The following is a 21,637-nucleotide window of genomic DNA, read 5'->3' as shown; positions in this document are numbered from 1 at the left end:
TGTTTATTACTAACTAACTATCAGAAGATAACAGTGTTCATTTGGTTAGTCAAGTTAAGTAAATGTATCTAGTTTTTGTTTGAGTAAGATAAATTACTTAACTTGATCACTATAGTTTAGTATTTCACGCCCAAACTTGTGTTGATGCACTGATATAAGCATCTTAAGTTCAGGTAATTTGCCTATGCATCTTAGTCATTCTAAGTTTTTGAATACACAATCAAGGTAGACCTAGCGTGTTTGTGAGATACTCAATACCTATAATTATAGGAATATACTTTCTATGGATTTGATCTAGTTTAGGGCCAAAATAATTTTACAACTCTAGAGAAATGAAAATTTTTATAAAACTTAAGTAAAGAATTTTCCTAGAATTTAGAAATCATTTGAAAATTTATAATATATGTCCTAGTCTATGAAGCACATTTCTAATTGTAGACATAGATTGCTAAATTCACTTTCAGAAAGTGGTTTGGTAAATATGTCAGCTAATTTTGACTTGGACTCAATGTAATTGAACTCAATATCTCCTTTAGTTACATGATCCTTGATAAAGTGGTGCTTAAGTTCGATGTGTTTGGTTCTTGAATGATGCACTAGATTTTTTGTTAAGTTGATTTAGCTAATATTATCAATTAATACTTTTGTGCTTTTAAAGTTTAGATTGAAGTCTTTTAGGGTGTGCATCATCAATAGTGGTTGCGTAACACATTCTCCTATTGTTATATATTCTATCTCAGTAGTATATAATGTGATGCAATATTGTTTTTTTACTAAATCAGCTGACAAGTGATGATCCAAGTAGTTGACAACCACCACTTGTACTTTTTGTAAGATACTGTAAAATTTAAATAATAAATATTGTTTGACGAAAAATCTTATTGGATTTTTTGAGGATTTTTAGAAATTTTTCGGGAATTAAACGAAGTTTGTATGACCCGTTTTGAGAGAATTGATTCGGGGTACAGAGGAAACCTATTTAAAATACCCATTTAAGTGGGAGGTGATTAAGAAGTGAACTTTGGGTTTAATTAAATAAACCCTAAGTACTTAATTGCTTTTTTCCCGATTCCCTAGTACGATACCTCATTCTCACACGAGCCATCTTCTCCACCCCGACCCATGCCCTCTCCTCCTCTTTCTCGCGATTCCCCGACGCCGATCGCCACGGGCTCACCGCCGGCAGTAGCAGTCCTTCCCTCGTCCTTCCCTCTGCGTGCTCTACCGACGCCCTCTCCTTTCCTCTTTCTCATGTCTCTGCTCTAGATCGCTGATGGAGAGCCTGCTCCACCTACGATCTCGACTTCGTCGCATCATCGGAGGGCAAATGTTGTCGGATCTCAACGGAATCGGCCATCGCCGACTGAGAGGTCGTTTCCTTGGCGGTTCTTGCGCACGATCGACATCTGCTCGGCGCCTAGGGCATCACGAGTGGCTCTCGATCAAGAGGGGGAAACCAACCCTAGATTGGATCTTTCTTCTCCTCACTCACGAGCTGGGCCTCTGATCGCCGAAATAACTAGTCCCAGTTATTCCCTGGCTTGACGAGGAGGATTTGCCACAGGAAGGTATGGTTGCCTCCTTACCCTGTCTTCGCTATGTTCTTGTCCGATTACCACCATAGTGTATCACTAGATCAGCATTTCTTGGACTGCAGATCCCTACCACAGTAATGGATCTCCGGCATAAACAAGTTATTGGATCAATCCTTATAGCACCATCCCTGGTTTCAATAGCAATTCCACCAGTGGTCACTGTGAATTTGGGTGAGTTTGTTTGGAGTATGTCATGGTTGTAAACCCTAATTTAATTAGGTAGTGTTGATTAGGGCAGTGGCATTTCTTGTGCTTAACAGGTGTTTGACGAAATGCTTTAGGTTTCTTGTCTCCTCTGTTTGTGCCAGACCAGCTGCAGATGGGTGGGGAAACTCCATCTTTCTCTATAGCAAACTTTGGATTTCTTCATAAAAGGGTGTGAATATGTTTTGGATCAAGGTAAGCTAAGTATGGAGTTTTGGTTGCATTTTTGTGATAGATGGGTGAATAAAGATTTATATCATATTATATTGGAGACTGTGATCTGTGGTTGTTTGGATTGAAGAGAAAGATTGTGGATTTAGTTAAACCTAATTGAATTAAGGGAGTAGGTTAATTATTTTGATTAGGGTTTTCCCTAAATAGATTGGGGAGTTTATTTAGCTATTTGCTACCTACGTAATTAGCTAAATATATTATGTGATCGCAGGACTTTGTTTCGAGGCAAGCGTCTCGACGTGAGATTGATTTATCTAGCACGATCAACAGATTTAAGGCGGGTATTTCTTCCTTGGCTCTATGTAGATTTTTATTGAGCTTAGTGCATGGTTATTATGTGATGGTTTAGGCTGCTTTACCTTATATCGTGTTCGTTGGTTACTTTCCTGCTTGATACTTATGCTTGACCCTTGTGATGATCTATTTAATTCTTATACAGTCTACACTTTGGATTATCTATACTCTGTGGTATTTGTGCACATGTAGAGTGTGTATGGTAGTGTATGGTTCGTTGGCAGTGTTCATATGATGATTGTCCATTTGTATGTCATGTACACATTTGTCCGGTGTGATGATTGGAGGAGTTGTGCTCATTGTATATTTGTTGTATATACATGTGTCTGATGTGTTTTTACTGGAGGATATATGTTGATTGTACCTATGTTCGGTGTACATGTGTTAGGGGGATTATCGGAGATTCTTGGTTGATTATACATATGTAGTTGTGTATATGTGTTTGGTTGGATATGTGGAGGTATCTTGATGATCATACTCATGTTGTGGGTACTTAGGTGGATTTAGAGTTGCATGGATGATGACGGTGTTCGTATCATGATTATATATATATCATGTTCATCATTCATTGCATTGTTGACGACGATTGTCTTCCTTGTGGTTGAGAGAGTCGTCAGTTGTTTATAGCTATCCTTTCAACCACTGTTAGAGAGTGGTAGCTAGTAGTGGAGCTAGTCCTGTCGCACTTACTCAGCCGCTCAGTGTTCTGTCAGCCTCGACCACTCTGGAGTAGTGAGTCTTGAGGGTACAGTAGTCAGAGGGCTAGAGATGTGAGTGGTCAGGGACCCTTAGCTATGTAGTTATATAACTACTTAGCTGACCGTCCGCTTCGGCCGCCTATAGCAGTGCTTGTACTGGAGGCTAGTACACTTTGTCACGGACCCAAGCCTCTCGGCCATACAGGGGTCGTGGTGTCTAGAGAGGTAGCGGGGGTGACCATGGAGCATGCATACACATTTTTGCATATGATGCGCGATGCATCTTTGGAGATATATTTGCATACATGCCTAGTAGATACTAGATGCATGTAATTGTGGTTGTTGCACTTGTTTGAGATATGCTTGTTGCATATGGTTGTCATACTGCATACATGTCATTTATTTTACATGTATATGCAGTTGTATTTATATTGCACAGGTGTCATGAGTGGGTTTCTTGCAGATCCGATGAGTTTACTGATCATTGTACCATGTGTCGTCTCCAGATTGGGTATGTGTTTATCATCTTGTCAGTTGTGGTATGTGCAGTTTTGATATGTCAGTTATGAGCATTATACCATGTGAGATAGACTGGTACTGGTAGTTGTGTTTATTAGATATGTTAGTATGATCATGTTCTATATTCTCTACTGAGACTGTATACTTTTGATCTCCATATTTGTTTATAGACTATGCACTATCTTGTCTATTACCCGCTGAGTTACCTATACTCACCACCGCATTTATACCTTTATGTTTTCAGGTAGCAGATAGATGGTTGGTGTGTCGCTTGGAGCATCCTGTTTGTCGGGTCCTACTGTTGGTGCGGGTAGCACTAATGGTCTAACCTAGGTTTTGATGAATGACAAACAGGTTAAGTTAGTTTTGTTGTTGTCTGACACTTTGATCGAGTGTGCAGGATAAGTCCAGACAGGTCGACGGGCTGACTGGATGTCTGGCACGAAGTCCAGCTAGGTCGACGGGCTGACCGGATAGCTGGCAAGAAGTCCAAGCGGGTCGACGGGCTGACCGGACGCTTGGCAAGAAGTCCAGCTAGGTCAACGGGCTGACCGGATAGCTGGCTGACCGAACGTCTGGCAGGTAAGTGAGGTAAGTCACTAGAGGGGAGTGACTGGGAGGACGCGTTCCCGGGAAGGGAACATTAGGCGTCGATCTGGCATAGATCCATTTCGGATGTCTAAGTCGAGATCGTGACTAGATTCCGGTCTCGGAAAAGACGGAATCTAAGTCATACTATTTGTGCTAATTCATAAATGTGCTAACAATCTATTTTGCAGGATATATATTGCCTCGGACTAACTTTGTTTTGCAGGAAAAGGGAGTTTTCTGGAACAAGGTGGTCCGGGCGCCCGGAGAGGATCCGGGCGCCCGGAAAGCAAATTATATCCAGGCCAAGTCGTCACCACGTGGAGCATCTCGGTTTGAGCAGCTACGTCACATTCCAGGCGCCCGAAAGGAATCCAGGCGCCCGGAGCAACATATAAAAGAAGCCCCAGGCAGGAGCTTCAGAATCATCTTTCACATCTGAGAACTCTGAGATTACTCGCTCTGCAGCTCTGCACTCCAACGACGCTCACAAAGCTCCGATGACACGTTCCTGCTCTTTTTAATTCCTTGTTTGTCGGTACAGCTTTGTTTTTCTTTTCATTAGCATCTTTTTGTGCTTAAATTATAATTATCCGAATTGCTAGTGAATTGCCCAACGAAAGTACTCAATGAGTACGGGCCTTCGAGTAGGAGTCGTCACAGGCTCCGAACGAAGTAAAAAACCCTGTGTCTACTTTACTTTTCCGCTGCGCTTATACTCGATATTATCGAATCGATATTCACCCCCCCCTCTATCGAATCTAACAGTCCTACAAGTGGTATCAGAGCAGGTACCGCTCTGATTTGGTGCAACCACCAATCAGACTGGGGGTGAAACCTTTTATTTTTTTTGGTCTTCACTTTTACACTTTATTCCAAACTGGTTTATTTTTTTAATATTTTTTTTAATTAAATACAAATTGGTGCAACACTTGTCACGCCCCGAGAGTAAGGTTGTCCGACGAAAATCGGACAGCACCTCCCCTGTAGCAGTGACAAATGAAACCGGTATACATCAGCAACAAATAATACATATGCAAATAAAATCATAACCACGCAGATAATATGCAGCCCACACGGCTGGAAAATCAAACACAGCGGAAAACAAAAATAACAAGTATAAAGTAACAAAAACTCACCGCGGGCCGGCCCGGCTTGACTCTTCGACAAAACAACCAAATACAAAATAACAAGTCCACAACCCAATTATTACAATGCTAAATTCAAAGGTTTATCTCACAATAAAATGAAAACCAAAATCATAAAATCGTCCTCGGAAGCGACGTGGGACCGGCAGTCAGGATCCTCCTCCAAGTGTACTAGGATCGCTATCAGCTACCTGGTGAAATTACCAATATACGGGGTGGTGAGTATAAAGACTCAGCGGGTAATAGAGTAAACAGTGCATGAGTATCATAAACAGCTAAGAGTACAACAGGATACAGTCTCGGGAAAGATAAATAGCAGATACTACTGGGTAAACAAAGTATATATCCATACCTGAAACCATATCCTAGGCTAACAGTGTAAGGTCTGACATGGTATCGTGTGAGGTATATAAATGTCAACAGTAAGTAAGTCAGTGTCTAAACACATATCACAAGTATAAATCTCAACCTATGTAAGCATAACAGCATAAATAAACGACAGCAGCATAATCTAGTAACAGCAGCATAGATAAGCAACAACAGCATAAATAAGCAACCAGCAGATATAATAACAACAGCGTATGTACGGATGGTCACCCCGCCCACCTCTCTGCACCACGACCCCTGTATGGTCGAGAGGCCGGATCGATGACAAACTGTACCACCCAAAGGCCGCCACTACTCTCGAGTGACCGGATGGACAGGTGCACAGTAGCTGAATAGCTACGTCTGAGACGGGGGTCCCTGCTGCCGCGACTCCAGCCGCCACTACCCATGAGTGGCCGAGTGTGGCACGACAGGACAAGCGGCACGCTCCAGCTACCACTACCCATGAGTGGCCGAGCGTGCGGCCCAGGCCAACGACCGCCTCAACCACAAGGGAGACAGGATCGCCGGCAATGCATGAAATGACATGATGCGAACAATGCAACAGTCATCATATATATATATACAGAAACATGTATGCTACATGAAGCCAGCATGCTCAGTAAGGTGTGTAAATAAACAGAAATCAAAACATGTAAACATGGTATTAGGTGTCTATATATATCCAATACCTAATATCTAATGTCTGGCATCTGGTATCTGATACCCAGTAAGACAGTAGCTGCTAAATATCATCGATAGCAACAAGAGACTGTATAGATACCGAAACGAGTAGCTCAAAGATTTAGTGGATAAAGTATCAAGCACAAGAAGTAAGACGAGTGGAGTCAAGATAAATACTACATATATGAAACTAACTCATGCACTAAGATCGATATCTAAAGAAGCAAGTCAAGAAGTACCCGCCTCTAAGTGTCGGCTGAATCCAATGCTAATCTCGTCACGACGCTCATCCTGATCAATGTCCTGCATCAACGTATCGATTTTAACCATATACGTATAGAACCAAATAGTTAAGCCAATACTTAAAACAGGCATGCTAATCTGGGCTCCTTCATTATCTAAATACACCCTACACTGATCTACTCCACAACAATTCCCAACCGAACATGATCAACGTAAGGAATTCTAAGCATGCATAGGTTCTATATACACTGGTACAGTACGGAATTATCTCATTCCTTAACAAAATCTACAACTACCGATTATCTAAGCAACAAACAACAAGCTTCCAATTCTAACAGAATTCCCATACCTCACCAGCACCTCCCACTGGTAACTTGCTATTGAAAGGTGAAATCGTCGACACTAGCACACCGATGCTGCCCAAATGCTACTGATTAATAGATCCAAGTCCTCACAGAGCTACTAATCCCCGGATGAAGCACAGCAGTTGGGAATTGTGGCCGGACTCCTCACAGTGAGCCACTGCCAAAATTCACGAACAGAGCTCCTACAGGACTTTCAAACTATTGCAATCACACCATCAATGCACAATTCGGATGGAATACAATCTCAGATCCACAAACCTACAATCTTAATACTGTAAATACCTTACCCATGAGTCTCGGATGATGAACAGCTGCTGGAGGTTGTGATCGATCCCCTTCCCAGCAAGCCACTGCCACCACAAAACCTCAATCCATACAATCCTCCCAACCTAGTATCAAATCACAGGTCTTCATCACTAAGGAAACCCTAATCTAAACCATCCATACCTCAATACCTTGCTGCCGAAGACCTCCACAATCGGCTGAGAGAAACCCGACTCGATCCACTCGGCTCCAGCCTCGGGAAGATGAGGAAACTGCCTGAGGTATACGTCCTCGCCCCTATCAAGCTCTGGAACAGGGATTACCACCCTCGGAGTCACCGGAGCTCAGATTTGCTCCTCTCAACTGAAGATTCCCCATGTGCCGCTGAAATCCGAGGAGAGGAAGAAGCTCTGGTGACGCTATCGTCGAGGGTTAGAGGCCTAGGAGGTTTTGCCGACCGCCGGATTCATCATCGCCGTGAGCTCGGGTGTGGAGGCGCCGTCGCTACGCTGGGTCGGTGGTTCCGGGAGAAGAAGACACGAAGAAAAGAGGTCGGGGTCGGCGCTTTTAGGGCTTCGATAGGGGGTTACTGTAGCTTCTTATAAAGGTAGGGTTTAAGTTCTTCCCAACCCTTAATTAGCCCTCCTCTAAAGATGATTTCCAATACCATCTTAGGCTCAATAATTTATCCCCTTAAATACAGTCATACGTCCTCCAAATAAATCCAGAAAAATGTCCAAAAATTCCCTTAAATCATTATAGGTTATTTTATTTTGTCATATCTCACATTCTCCCCCTCTAATAAAAATTTGATCCCCAAATTTATAACCCAATTATCGGACCATCGAAATCCACATAACCACCACTGGCTTCTTGACGTACAACAAGTACCTCTACAGACGGTAAAGGTACCGCTATGTCACGTGTCTAGCGTAAAGGTAACACCCCTCGAAAAGATACTTGAGAGATCAAAAAATGGGTTCCACTAGCATTTATTAATAGTCCTATAATAAATGTATAATGTAAAATAATACCTCGGAAGACCGATCTCTCAGCTCCCTGTGCCTCCTCCCGTGTGACAGCATAAACGCGACCCTCCTCTGAGCTCAGCTGAGGCATGCCTGGGGTGGTCTGTGCTGGAATCGAAGGTGCAGGAATCACCTGCTGATACTGAGACTGAGGCTGCTGCTGGAACGCTGAGTAGGGCTGAGGTGAATGAAAATCCTGCTGTACAGGAAATGCCTGATGATAAGATACTGCGGTAGAATACTGTGTAGTCGCTGGTTCCTGACCCTGCACATGATATATCTGTCCCTGAGAAGGCTGGGGTCTCTGCTGACGAGGAGCACTCTGATTCGCTTGAGATCCTCTCTGCTGCCATGGCTGGGTGGGTCGATCTCCTTGAAAGGTAACTTTAGTAGTCTCTAACTAAGCCTTCAGGGTACATTCCCGACTCTCATGGCCCGGAAGCTTACAATAGAAGCATATCGAGTGATCCAACGGACAATCAGGCTTGAGGTGACTTTTCGAGCCGCACTGGAAACACCTGGTTTCCCTATTACCATTCTTCCGATTTCTCTTAGGGGAACTAGTAGACCTGTCCGTGGTGCGCCCTGATTTCTGTGGTCGAGTAGATCCTTCGGAAGTAACTTGCAAGTCTTGACTCTTATTCCCTCTCTTCTGCGACAGCTGCTTGTCCTTACTTTTCTCCTGATTTACCTGCTGCTGAGTCATCTCGATAAATAGTGCACGATCCAAAACTTCTCGGTAGGAGCTACCTGGAAATCCTGACATTCTGAGCCGAATATATGCTGCTAAACCCTGGATGAACTGCTGCATCCGATCATAATCCTGTGCCACCAAATGAGGGCAAAACTCAGCCAATCTACAGAATTCAGCGTTGTACTCCATCACCGATCGATCGCCCTGCTTGAGATTCAGAAATTCCTGACGTCGAGCTAAACAGAATGTGGCTGGAAAATATTGGCGCTCAAAAGCATCCCGAAACATCACCCATGTGATGCGTTGTTCCCCAAAGATTGTCTTCTGCATCTCCCACCATGTGACTGCCTGATCCCGGAGATGATACGCAGCCAATTCCACCTTCTCTTCATCCGAACAACTCATGTATCCGAAAGTGCTTTCCAAATTCTTCAACCAGCTACGAGCAGCCCAAGGATCTGCTCCGCCCTGGTATAGAGTAACCCTGTCCTTGACGGACTTTGCCAACAGTGGTATACGCGCTCTTGTTGGTTGCTACTCGGAAAACCTATAGGTTCCACTGTACAAAAATTTTGTACAAAGGTCTGAACCTTTTCCTAGCTACCATGTGTTCTTTTAAATTAAATTTTGGATCGCCTGCGGAACTTAACACGTTTGATCCAAAACTTAATCTATTTGTTCTTTTAGGTTTTGACTTGGATCTCCTGCGGAACTTAACACGTTCGACCCAAGTTTCCTTAAGTTATTAATTCCATTAAATATTAATTTCCATAATTGGTTCCCAGTACTGACGTGGCGAGGCACATGGCCTTCTTGGATATGGGAGCAACCACCACCGACTAGACAAAACCTTTTATAGAAAGCTAATATTTAATTTCCTAAAATAACTTTAGGTTAACCAAAGAGAACAATCAAATCACAAGGAAAAGAAAAAACAAAAGAACACAACTTCGAAAAACCATATTCGAAATTCTAGAACGTAAGCCTCTTGTATTTGGTATTATTTCCATAAATAACTAGTATGATGCGGAAATAAAAATTACTAGTTATACCTTGTAGAAAAACCTCTTGATCTTCTACCGTATTCCTCTTCTAACCTCGGACGTTGTGTGGGCAACGATCTACCGAGATGAGAAACCACCAACCACCTTCTTCTTCTCCAAGCAAGGTTCGGCCACAAAGGAAAAGCTTCACCAAGGAGAAAAACCAAAATACTAACCAAGCTCCAAGAGATGCTAGCTTTCTCTCCTTCTTCTTCTTCTTCTTCTCCAAGTAGTATCCGGCCACCACAAAAGCTCTAAGGAAGGGAGAGAGGTTCGGCCACCACAAGAGGAAAAGAGGAAGAGGTTGGCCGGCCACACCAAGGAACAAAAGAGGGAGAGGAATAATAGATGTTGTGTCTCATGAAGGCACCCCTACCCCTTCTTTTATATTCCTTGGCCTAGGCAAATTAGGAAATTTAATTACCATAAAATTTCCTCAATTTCCTTGACATGATTTTATTGAGAAAAATAAAATAAAATTTCCCAAATTAAAATCAATGGCCGGCCACATCATTGGAGAACAAATTGGACAAGTTTTAATCAACAATTAAAACTTCCTAATTTGTTTCCGGAAATTTTTAAAAAATAAAATTTCTCTTTAAAAATCTCTTCATGGTTAATAAAAGGAAATATCTATAATTTTAATTTTATTAACATGTGAATAATTTTAAAGAGAAAATAAAAATCTCTCCAATCTACAAATAAGGAAAGAGATCTAATCTCTTTCTTTAATCTTTTGTAAATCTTTTACAAGAGAGATATTTTAATTTTAATTCTCTTTAAATTATATCTACCACATAATAATAAAAATTAAAATTAAATTTATTTTTTAATTTATTTTGGCCGGCCCTACTAGCTTGGGTTCAAGCTAGGGCCGGCCACCCAATTTTATACCTAGGCCGACCCTAGCTTGTTCCCAAGCTAGCTTGGCCGGCCCCTATTGGGTGGGTTTAGAAGGTGGGTATAGGTGGGTATAGAACTCTATAAATAAGAGGCTACGATAGGGACCGAGAGGAGGAATTGGTTTTGGTCTCCCGATAAAATTAAGCATCCCGTGTTCGCCCCGAACACACAACTTAATTTTATCAATGATAATTCATTCCACTAGAGAACTATCATTGAACTACCGCACCAATCCCAAATTACATTTTTGGGCTCCTTCTTATTATGAGTGTGTTAGTCTCCTTGTGTTTAAGATATCGAATGTCCACTAATTAAGTGAGTTACTGACAACTCATTTAATTAATATCTAAGTCCAAGAGTAGTACCACTCAACCTTATCGTCATGTCGGACTAAGTCCACCTGCAGGGTTTAACATGACAATCCTTATGAGCTCCTCTTGGGGACATTATCAACCTAGTATTTCTAGGACACAGTTTCCTTCTATAATCAACAACACACACTATAAGTGATACCATTTCCCAACTTATCGGGTTTATTGATTCATCGAACTAAATCTCACCCATTGATAAATTAAAGAAATAAATATCAAATATATGTGCTTGTTATTATATTAGGATTAAGAGCACACACTTCCATAATAACTGAGGTCTTTGTTCCTTTATAAAATCAGTATAAAAGAAACGACCTCAAATGGTCCTACTCAATACACTCTGAGTGTACTAGTGTAATTATATAGTCAAGATAAACTAATACCTAATTACACTACGACCTTCTAATGGTTTGTTCCTTTCCATTTTGGTCGTGAGCTACTGTTTATAATTTATAAGGTACTGATAACATTATCTTCTGTATGTGACACCACATACTATGTTATCTACAATATAAATTAAATGAACAACTACAAACAAATGTAGACCATTTGACCAAATGTGATTCTTTATTCATAATGAATGTTTACAAAGCTTAGGCTTTCAGTATACACTCCAACAATCTCCCATTTATACTAATGACTAAGCTGTCATATCTTCTACCATACATCTGATTCCCATTCCCTCCACATGCCGATCAAAAGCTTTCGCCGGAAGGGCCTTAGTGAAAGGATCTGCCAGGTTTTCTGCTGATGCAATCTTGGCGATGACAACTTCTCCTCGCTTCACGATATCTCGTATCGGTGGTACTTGCGCTCTATATGTTTACTCGCCTTATGAGCTCGTGGTTCCTTCGAGTTTGCAACTGCACCGCTATTATCACAATAAATTGTGATGATCTTGGCAAACCAGAATCACATCTAAGTCCATTAGAAAGTTCCTGAGCCATACTGCTTTTTTGCCTGAGGCTGCTACATACTCACTTCCATGGTTGAGTCCGATCTGCTTAACACTCCTCCATGAAATGGCTCCACCTCCTAAAGTAAACACATAGCTGATGTAGACTTACTATTGTCCCTATCGATTGGAAATCAAAATCCATTACCCACAGGGAGCAAATCATCTGCTTGGTAAACTAGCATATAATCCCTAGTCCTTCTCGGTACTTTAATATATGCTTTACCGCAAGTCCAATGTCCTTGTCCAGGTTACTCGATATCTGCATGCCCACGGCAAAGCAGATATCGGTCTCGTACATAACATTGCATACATTAGGCTTCCTACTGAAGCATAAGGAACTGCTTTCATGTCCTCTATCTCTTTCGACGTCTTGGAGACATCTCTTTAGATAGAGCTACTCCATGTCTAAAGGTAAGAAACCTTTCTTGGAATCCTGCATACTAAAACGAGCAAGGATTGTATCTATATATGAAGCTTGGGACAGACACAACATTCTTTTCTTGCGATCCCTTATCACTTTGATCCCAAGAATGTGTGCACACTCTCCTAAGTCCTTCATATCAAATTGTTTGGACAACCATACCCTTACGTCTGATAATACCTTGACATTGTTGCCAATTAACAAAATATCATCTACGTATAGTACAAGAAATACCACCACGTTTCCGTTACACTTCTTGTATACACAAGACTCATCCGGACACTGAATAAATCCATACGACTAGATTACTTCATTAAACCGAATGTTCCAAGACCTTGAAGCTTGCTTCAGTCCATAAATGGACCGATTGAGCTTGCAGACTAGATGCTCTTTGCCTTTTTCAATGAACCCTTCTGGTTGCTTCATATGAATGTTCTCTTCAAGACTTCCATTAAGGAATGCCGTCTTGACATCCATTTGCCAAATCTCATAATCCATATGAGCAGCAATGGATAAGAGTATCCGGATAGACTTAAGCATGGCTACCGGTGAAAAAGTCTCCTCATAATCGATTCCCTCTTTCTGAGTGTACCCTTTCGCAACAAGCCTAGCTTTGAAGGTCTCTACCTTCCCGTCTGTCCCTCTTTTCCTTTTGTAGATCCACTTGCATCCAACGGCTTTTACACCATCAGGTGGTTCTACAAGCTCCCAGACTTTATTAGAGTACATAGACTCTATTTCAGAATTCATTGCCTTTTGCCAAGATCTGCATCTATATCTTGGAGTGCTTCGTCGTATGTTCGTGGATCAGGTTCATGTTTACCGGACCAAGTCGAAGACTCTCCCAAAACATGAATCTTTCAGTTTGCTACAACCCTCCCACTCGACGAGGCAATCGCGTGGTTGTGTATCATGTGTGACACGTGTTGCGGTCTCTTGTGGTACTTCATCTTGTCTTGTTGGTGCTGAAGTAGACATGTCCTCTCTAAGTTCTTCTAAAACAACTTTGGGCTTGTGATCCATTATATAGTCTTCTTCTAAAAGCGGGCATTGGTGCTAACAATGACCTTACGGTCTTAGGACTATAAAATAAACCACCTTTCGTTCCTTTGGGATATCCTACAAACACGCGAACTTATGACGGATTCTAACTTATCGACATCTGGTTTCAGTACATGCTGGACTACCCCAAATTGAATATGTCTTAGACTGGGCTTTCGCCCATTCCACAATTCTATGGGAGTAGAAGAAACTGATTTAGAAGGTACTAAGTTCGGAACATATATCTGCTGTTTCAGAGCATATCCCCAAAATGAATTTGGTAATTCGAATAACTCATCATTGATCTAACCATTTCCATAAGAGTCCTATTCCTTCGTTACGCTACACCATTCGTTGGGGTGTTCCAGGTGCGACAATTGGGATTAAATCCCGGCCTCGATAAGTAATTCCTAAACTCTCCTAAGAGGTATTCGCCACCACGATCGGACAGTAGTGTCTTGATACTTTTACCTAGTCGTTTCTCCACATCACCTTGTATTCTTTGAACTTATCAAAGCACTTTGACTTTCGGCGCATTAGGTAAATGTATCCATATCTTGAATAATCGTCATGAAAGAGACAAAATATTCAAAACCTCCTCTTGCACGGACGGACATAGGACCACACAAATCGAGTGAACCAACTCTAACACTTCTTTGGCTCTATACCCTTGGCCTTGAATGGCCTCTTGGTCATTTACCTTCAAGCGAGATTCACAAGTTGGAAAATTTTCCAACTCTAATGAACCCAAAGTCCATCTATAAGCCTCAGAATCCTACTTAAGTTAATATGACCAAGCCTTAGATGCCAAAGATATGCTTGGTTCATTCGAAGGTTCTTTTCTCTTATTAGAATTAGAAGATGAGTTATAAATTTCCATGTTTTGCTTTGTGGAAGAAATTGGATTTAAAGTATACAAATTGCCAACTAATGCACGAGCAGATAATCACTTTATTTCTTTTAATAACTACATCGTTACTAAAGGAAACTGAATATCCATCTATAAGCAGTTTAGAAACTGAAATTAAATTCTTTCTAAAATGGTACATAAAGACAATTTCTTAAAACCAAATTCCTATTTCTACTAAAAGATAAGTAGACGTCTCCCACAACAACCGCCACCTTAGTAGCATTGCCCATGTAGATAATTTCTCCTTCAGATAGTCGTCGGGTTTCTGGAACCCCTGCAATGGACATGATCAGTGGCTCCGTATCTACACACCAGGTTTTGGTAGATAACACCGCTAAACATGTTTCAACAACTAGAGTATGAGATATACCTTTGTTTTGGTTCCTACGAGACGATCAGCCTTCCAATGTCACCGCTTACGGATGAAGCACTTGCCCTTCTTCTTCATTCCAGCTTTAAATCCGTACACTGAGATTTATTCACTTTCTTTCTTTGAACCACTTGTTTCTTCTTCTTCTTTCCTTTCGGTTTAGAAGTAGAACCATTTTCAACATAGTGAATTTGAGCATTGTGACGAAATAATCCTTCACTGCTTGAAGTCGGTAGTTCCGCTAATGAATAAACCCTCTTATTCATATTATAGTTCGTGCTCAAAACTTCTAGGTAGCGTTTGGAGGATCATATCGATCTGGGTTTCCCATCAATTTCTCCTCCAAGGATCAGTATCTCGTTCGGATAAACCATCATCTTTAGGATATGATCCTTATAGGAGTACCCTCTTGCATGGTGGTGTCATTATCTTTCTCATGGCTTCTTGCCTAGAAGCCCTATCTTGATGAAAAGAGTTCCTTGAGATTGTTCATAATATCATAGGTTGTTAATCTTGATCTTGATGTTGTAATACATTTGACATTGAAGCCAAAATGTAACACCGCACCATCTCATCTGCTTTTACCCATTTCCTATGATATTCAATCTCCTCTTGGGTAGATTCACGATGGGTGCATCAGGACAACCTTCGGTCAGACATATTTATAGCTTTCAGCAGTAAGAATAATGTTTTCCAATCTATGTAGTTTGGTCCAGTAAGTCTATTCTGTTGAAGTATGATGGACAGTGGGTTGAAAGTCATCCTAAGAATCACAAATAACTTTTGGTCAGAACTCTAAATTTAGAATAATATTGATTCCTCAAACAATACTATTTTAAATTAACCAACACCTCATAACACTGTTAATTTTGTATGCCACGTTAGTGTGGACGTATACAAATTCAACATTTGTAAAAGGAGGGTTTTAACCCATTAATTTTATTATCTTGTCATCCTAACTTTTTGACAAATAAAATTAATAGTTGGTATTATTTGGTCACACAAATAATAGCAGTGACTCCGTTGGGGAGGATACTATTAGATGTGTCTAAGTGTATACCATTACTTGACACTAAGTCCATTAATAAGATTATGCCCCTTCCGTTGGGGAAGATCACACGCTCTTAATTAACTTCCTATAGTCATCCAAAAATGGAAGTATGTTCTAGTGATCCGCAAACAAGCTCATCCGTTATGGAGGAAGGCACTCAGAGCCAACGCGCAAGCTTGTTTGCATCACTTACAAACCAGTAATGGAGACCATGGGATTTATTTAAAAATCCCTCTCCCACTTAGTTATTTATAAATGAGGAATTTTAACTATGCTAGCCTACTTAAACTTGTAAACTAACATGCACACACAGCACAATATAAAAGCAATAAATAGAAAATTTAATTTTCAACTATTATGTCTTTTATCTCTAATTGTTCTCCGTGTGTTGTCATCCCAAGCTACTGCCATATTTGGCCACCGCCACCGGGTCTAGCTGTCGCATCCATCTTGCTCCTAGTTCCGCTGCGCCTCTGGTCCTTAGAAGGTTCCACGCTTTGCAAGATTCGATCCGCGACATAAATAGAATTTTACATTTTTGATCCTATATTCCATAAAAGGAATGTACATGTATCTAGATCAAAAATAAAATCCTAATAAAAACTAAATACAGCTCCTGCTGTATTTTAATACAATCATGCACACACATTAAATGCCCTTGACATGTCCAAGGGTCCAATCACACACATAATAACTAAAAGCCATAATAGTTGGATCCTGTATCCACAAAGTTAGCACATCCTACTATTATCCTACCTAAATTATGTATGACATGTGCATAATTAAACTAAATACCAAATACACAGAGGCAAAACCCTAGTTCTGATACCAATTGTTGGTTGCTACTCGGAAAACCTATAGGTTCCACTGTACAAAAATTTTGTACAAAGGTCTGAACCTTTTCCTAGCTACCATGTGTTCTTTTAAATTAAATTTTGGATCGCCTGCGGAACTTAACACGTTTGATCCAAAACTTAATCTATTTGTTCTTTTAGGTTTTGACTTGGATCTCCTGCGGAACTTAACACGTTCGACCCAAGTTTCCTTAAGTTATTAATTCCATTAAATATTAATTTCCATAATTGGTTCCCAGTACTGACGTGGCGAGGCACATGACCTTCTTGGATATGGGAGCAACCACCACCGACTAGACAAAACCTTTTATAGAAAGCTAATATTTAATTTCCTAAAATAACTTTAGGTTAACCAAAGAGAACAATCAAATCACAAGGAAAAGAAAAAACAAAAGAACACAACTTCGAAAAACCATATTCGAAATTCTAGAACGTAAGCCTCTTGTATTTGGTATTATTTCCATAAATAACTAGTATGATGCGGAAATAAAAATTACTAGTTATACCTTGTAGAAAAACCTCTTGATCTTCTACCGTATTCCTCTTCTAACCTCGGACGTTGTGTGGGCAACGATCTACCGAGATGAGAAACCACCAACCACCTTCTTCTTCTCCAAGCAAGGTTCGGCCACAAAGGAAAAGCTTCACCAAGGAGAAAAACCAAAATACTAACCAAGCTCCAAGAGATGCTAGCTTTCTCTCCTTCTTCTTCTTCTTCTTCTCCAAGTAGTATCCGGCCACCACTAAAGCTCCAAGGAAGGGAGAGAGGTTCGGCCACCACAAGAGGAAAAGAGGAAGAGGTTGGCCGGCCACACCAAGGAACAAAAGAGGGAGAGGAATAATAGATGTTGTGTCTCATGAAGGCACCCCTACCCCTTCTTTTATATTCCTTGGCCTAGGCAAATTAGGAAATTTAATTACCATAAAATTTCCTCAATTTCCTTGACATGATTTTATTGAGAAAAATAAAATAAAATTTCCCAAATTAAAATCAATGGCCGGCCACATCATTGGAGAACAAATTGGACAAATTTTAATCAACAATTAAAACTTCCTAATTTGTTTCCGGAAATTTTTAAAAAATAAAATTTCTCTTTAAAAATCTCTTCATGGTTAATAAAAGGAAATATCTATAATTTTAATTTTATTAACATGTGAATAATTTTAAAGAGAAAATAAAAATCTCTCCAATCTACAAATAAGGAAAGAGATCTAATATCTTTCTTTAATCTTTTGTAAATCTTTTACAAGAGAGATATTTTAATTTTAATTCTCTTTAAATTATATCTACCACATAATAATAAAAATTAAAATTAAATTTATTTTTTAATTTATTTTGGCCGGCCCTACTAGCTTGGGTTAGGGCCGGCCACCCAATTTTATACCTAGGCCGACCCTAGCTTGTTCCCAAGCTAGCTTGGCCGACCCCTATTGGGTGGGTTTAGAAGGTGGGTATAGGTGGGTATAGAACTCTATAAATAAGAGGCTACGATAGGGACCGAGAGGAGGAATTGGTTTTGGTCTCCCGATAAAATTAAGCATCCCGTGTTCGCCCCGAACACACAACTTAATTTTATCAATGATAATTCATTCCACTAGAGAACTATCATTGAACTACCGCACCAATCCCAAATTACATTTTTGGGCTCCTTCTTATTATGAGTGTGTTAGTCTCCCTGTGTTTAAGATATCGAATGTCCACTAATGAAGTGAGTTACTGACAACTCATTTAATTAATATCTAAGTCCAAGAGTAGTACCACTCAACCTTATCGTCATGTCGGATTAAGTCCACCTGCAGGGTTTAACATGACAATCCTTATGAGCTCCTCTTGGGGACATTATCAACCTAGTATTTCTAGGACACAGTTTCCTTCTATAATCAACAACACACACTATAAGTGATACCATTTCCCAACTTATCGGGTTTATGGATTCATCGAACTAAATCTCACCCATTGATAAATTAAAGAAATAAATATCAAATATATGTGCTTGTTATTATATTAGGATTAAGAGCACACACTTCCATAATAACTGAGGTATTTGTTCCTTTATAAAGTCAGTATAAAAGGAACGACCTCAAATGGTCCTACTCAATACACTCTGAGTGTACTAGTGTAATTATATAGTCAAGATAAACTAATACCTAATTACACTACGACCTTCTAATGGTTTGTTCCTTTCCATTCTGGTCGTGAGCTACTGTTTATAATTTATAAGGTACTGATAACATCATCTTCTGTATGTGACACCACATACTATGTTATCTACAATATAAATTAAATGAACAACTACAAACAAATGTAGACCATTTGACCAAATGTGATTCTTTATTCATAATGAATGTTTACAAAGCTTAGACTTTCAGTATACACTCCAACAGCTCTATCCCTCATCCAGTCAGTAGTAGCAGGAGTAGGAAATACTGATGGTATCCCGGAGGGAATCCCCTGAAGCTGAAATTCCTGATTTCTACCAGATGGTATAACTGAAGGGATCTCCTGAGGCTGACGTCCTTGATCTCTAGGAGTCTGATGGGTCTGTCCCCGACTAAACGTCTCAACATCAGTCGGATCCCTAGAAGAATCTGCCTCCTGAGTCACTGGTTCTGGTTCCTCAGCCTCAATGGGTTATTTCCGTGGTCGTCCCGGACCACGACGAGAACCGACTGCTGACCGACCTCGTCTCATACCTGATGACAACCACTAATAAGTACTACAAACAATATAAATTCATACTTATAATACTTACACCCTATAACTTGGAGGTGTTCCGCCGCCGCCTGGTCCCAAATCCCAAAAAGTCACCTCGAGGAATAAAACCACGAAAAAAATCCAAAACGTACGAATCTCGCATCGTAAACCTATGGCTCTGATACCAATAAATTGTCACGCCCCGAGAGTAAGGTTGTCCGACGAAAATCCGACAGCACCTCCCCTATAGCAGTGACAAATGAAACCGGTATACATCAGCAACAAATAATACATATGCAAATAAAATCACAACCACGCAGATAATATGCAGCCCACACGGCTGGAAAATCAAACACAGCGGAAAACAAAAATAACAAGTATAAAGTAACAAAAACTCACCGCGGGCCGGCCCGGCTTGACTCTTCGACAAAACAACCAAATACAAAATAACAAGTCCACAACCCAATTATTACAATGCTAAATTCAAAGGTTTATCTCACAATAAAATGAAAACCAAAATCATAAAATCGTCCTCGGAAGCGACTTGGGACCGGCAGTCAGGATCCTCCTCCAAGTGTACTAGGATCGCTATCAGCTACCTGGTGAAATTACCAATATACGGGGTGGTGAGTATAAAGACTCAGCGGGTAATAGAGTATCATAAACAGCTAAGAGTACAACAGGATACAGTCTCGGGAAAGATAAATAGCAGATACTACTGGGTAAACAAAGTATATATCCATACCTGAAACCATATCCTAGGCTAACAGTGTAAGGTCTGAGATAACATAAACTGCTACAGTACTGCTCATAACTACATGGTATCGTGTGAGGTATATAAATGTCAACAGTAAGTAAGTCAGTGTCTAAACACATATCACAAGTATAAATCTCAACCTATGTAAGCATAACAGCATAAATAAACGACAGCAGCATAATCTAGTAACAGCAGCATAGATAAGCAACAACAGCATAAATAAGCAACCAGCAGATATAATAACAATAGCGTATGTACGGATGGTCATCCCGCCCACCTCTCTACACCACGACCCCTGTATGGTCGAGAGACCGGATCGATGACAAACTGTACCACCCAAAGGCCGCCACTACTCTCGAGTGACCGGATGGACAGGTGCATAGTAGCTGAATAGCTACGTCTGCGACGGGGTCCCTGCTGCCGCGACTCCAGCCGCCACTACCCATGAGTGGCCAAGTCTACCACTACCCATGAGTGGCCGAGCGTGCGGCCCAGGCCAACGACCGCCTCAACCACAAGGGAGACAGGATCGTCGGCAATGCATGAAATGACATGATGCGAACAATGCAACAGTCATCATATATATATATATACAGAAACAGGTATGCTACATGAAGCCAGCATGCTCAGTAAGGTGTGTAAATAAACAGAAATCAAAACATGTAAACATGGTATTAGGTGTCTATATATATCCAATACCTAATATCTAATGTCTGGCATCTGGTATCTGATACCCAGTAAGACAGTAGCTGCTAAATATCATCGATAGCAACAAGAGACTGTATAGATACCGAAACGAGTAGCTCAAAGATTTAGTGGATAAAGTATCAAGCACAAGAAGTAAGACGAGTGGAGTCAAGATAAATACTACATATATGAAACTAACTCATGCACTAAGATCGATATCTAAAGAAGCAAGTCAAGAAGTACCCGCCTCTAAGTGTCGGCTGAATCCAATGCCAATCTCGTCACGACGCTCGTCCTGATCAATGTCCTGCATCAACGTATCGATTTTAACCATATACGTATAGAACCAAATAGTTAAGCCAATACTTAAAACAGGCATGCTAATCTGAGCTCCTTCATTATCTAAATACACCCTACACTGATCTACTCCACAACAATTCCCAACCGAACATGATCAACATAAGGAATTCTAAGCATGCATAGGTTCCATATACACTGGTACAGTACGGAATTATCTCATTCTTTAACAAAATCTACAACTACCGATTATCTAAGCAACAAACAACAAGCTTCCAATTCTAACAGAATTCCCATACCTCACCAGCACCTCCCACTGGTAACTTGCTATTGAAAGGTGAAATCGTCGACACTA

At 40.6% G+C, this 21,637-nt stretch overlaps 1 protein-coding gene across 1 annotated transcript; it reads right to left on the bottom strand.

Moving 5' to 3' along the window:
• Positions 1–8,630: 8,630 nt before the first annotated feature.
• LOC121996655 (protein lin-28 homolog A-like) lies at positions 8,631–9,329 on the bottom strand. The gene has a single exon (XM_042550693.1). The coding sequence runs from the start codon at positions 9,327–9,329 to the stop codon at positions 8,631–8,633; it is 699 nt and encodes a 232-aa protein (XP_042406627.1).
• Between the last annotated feature and the right edge of the window lie 12,308 nt (positions 9,330–21,637).

Source organism: Zingiber officinale, chromosome 1A (assembly GCF_018446385.1).
Source record: "Zingiber officinale cultivar Zhangliang chromosome 1A, Zo_v1.1, whole genome shotgun sequence".
Taxonomy (NCBI): Eukaryota; Viridiplantae; Streptophyta; class Magnoliopsida; order Zingiberales; family Zingiberaceae; genus Zingiber; species Zingiber officinale.
Note: the sequence above shows the minus strand (reverse complement) of the source record. Positions and strands in the feature narration are given on the sequence as shown.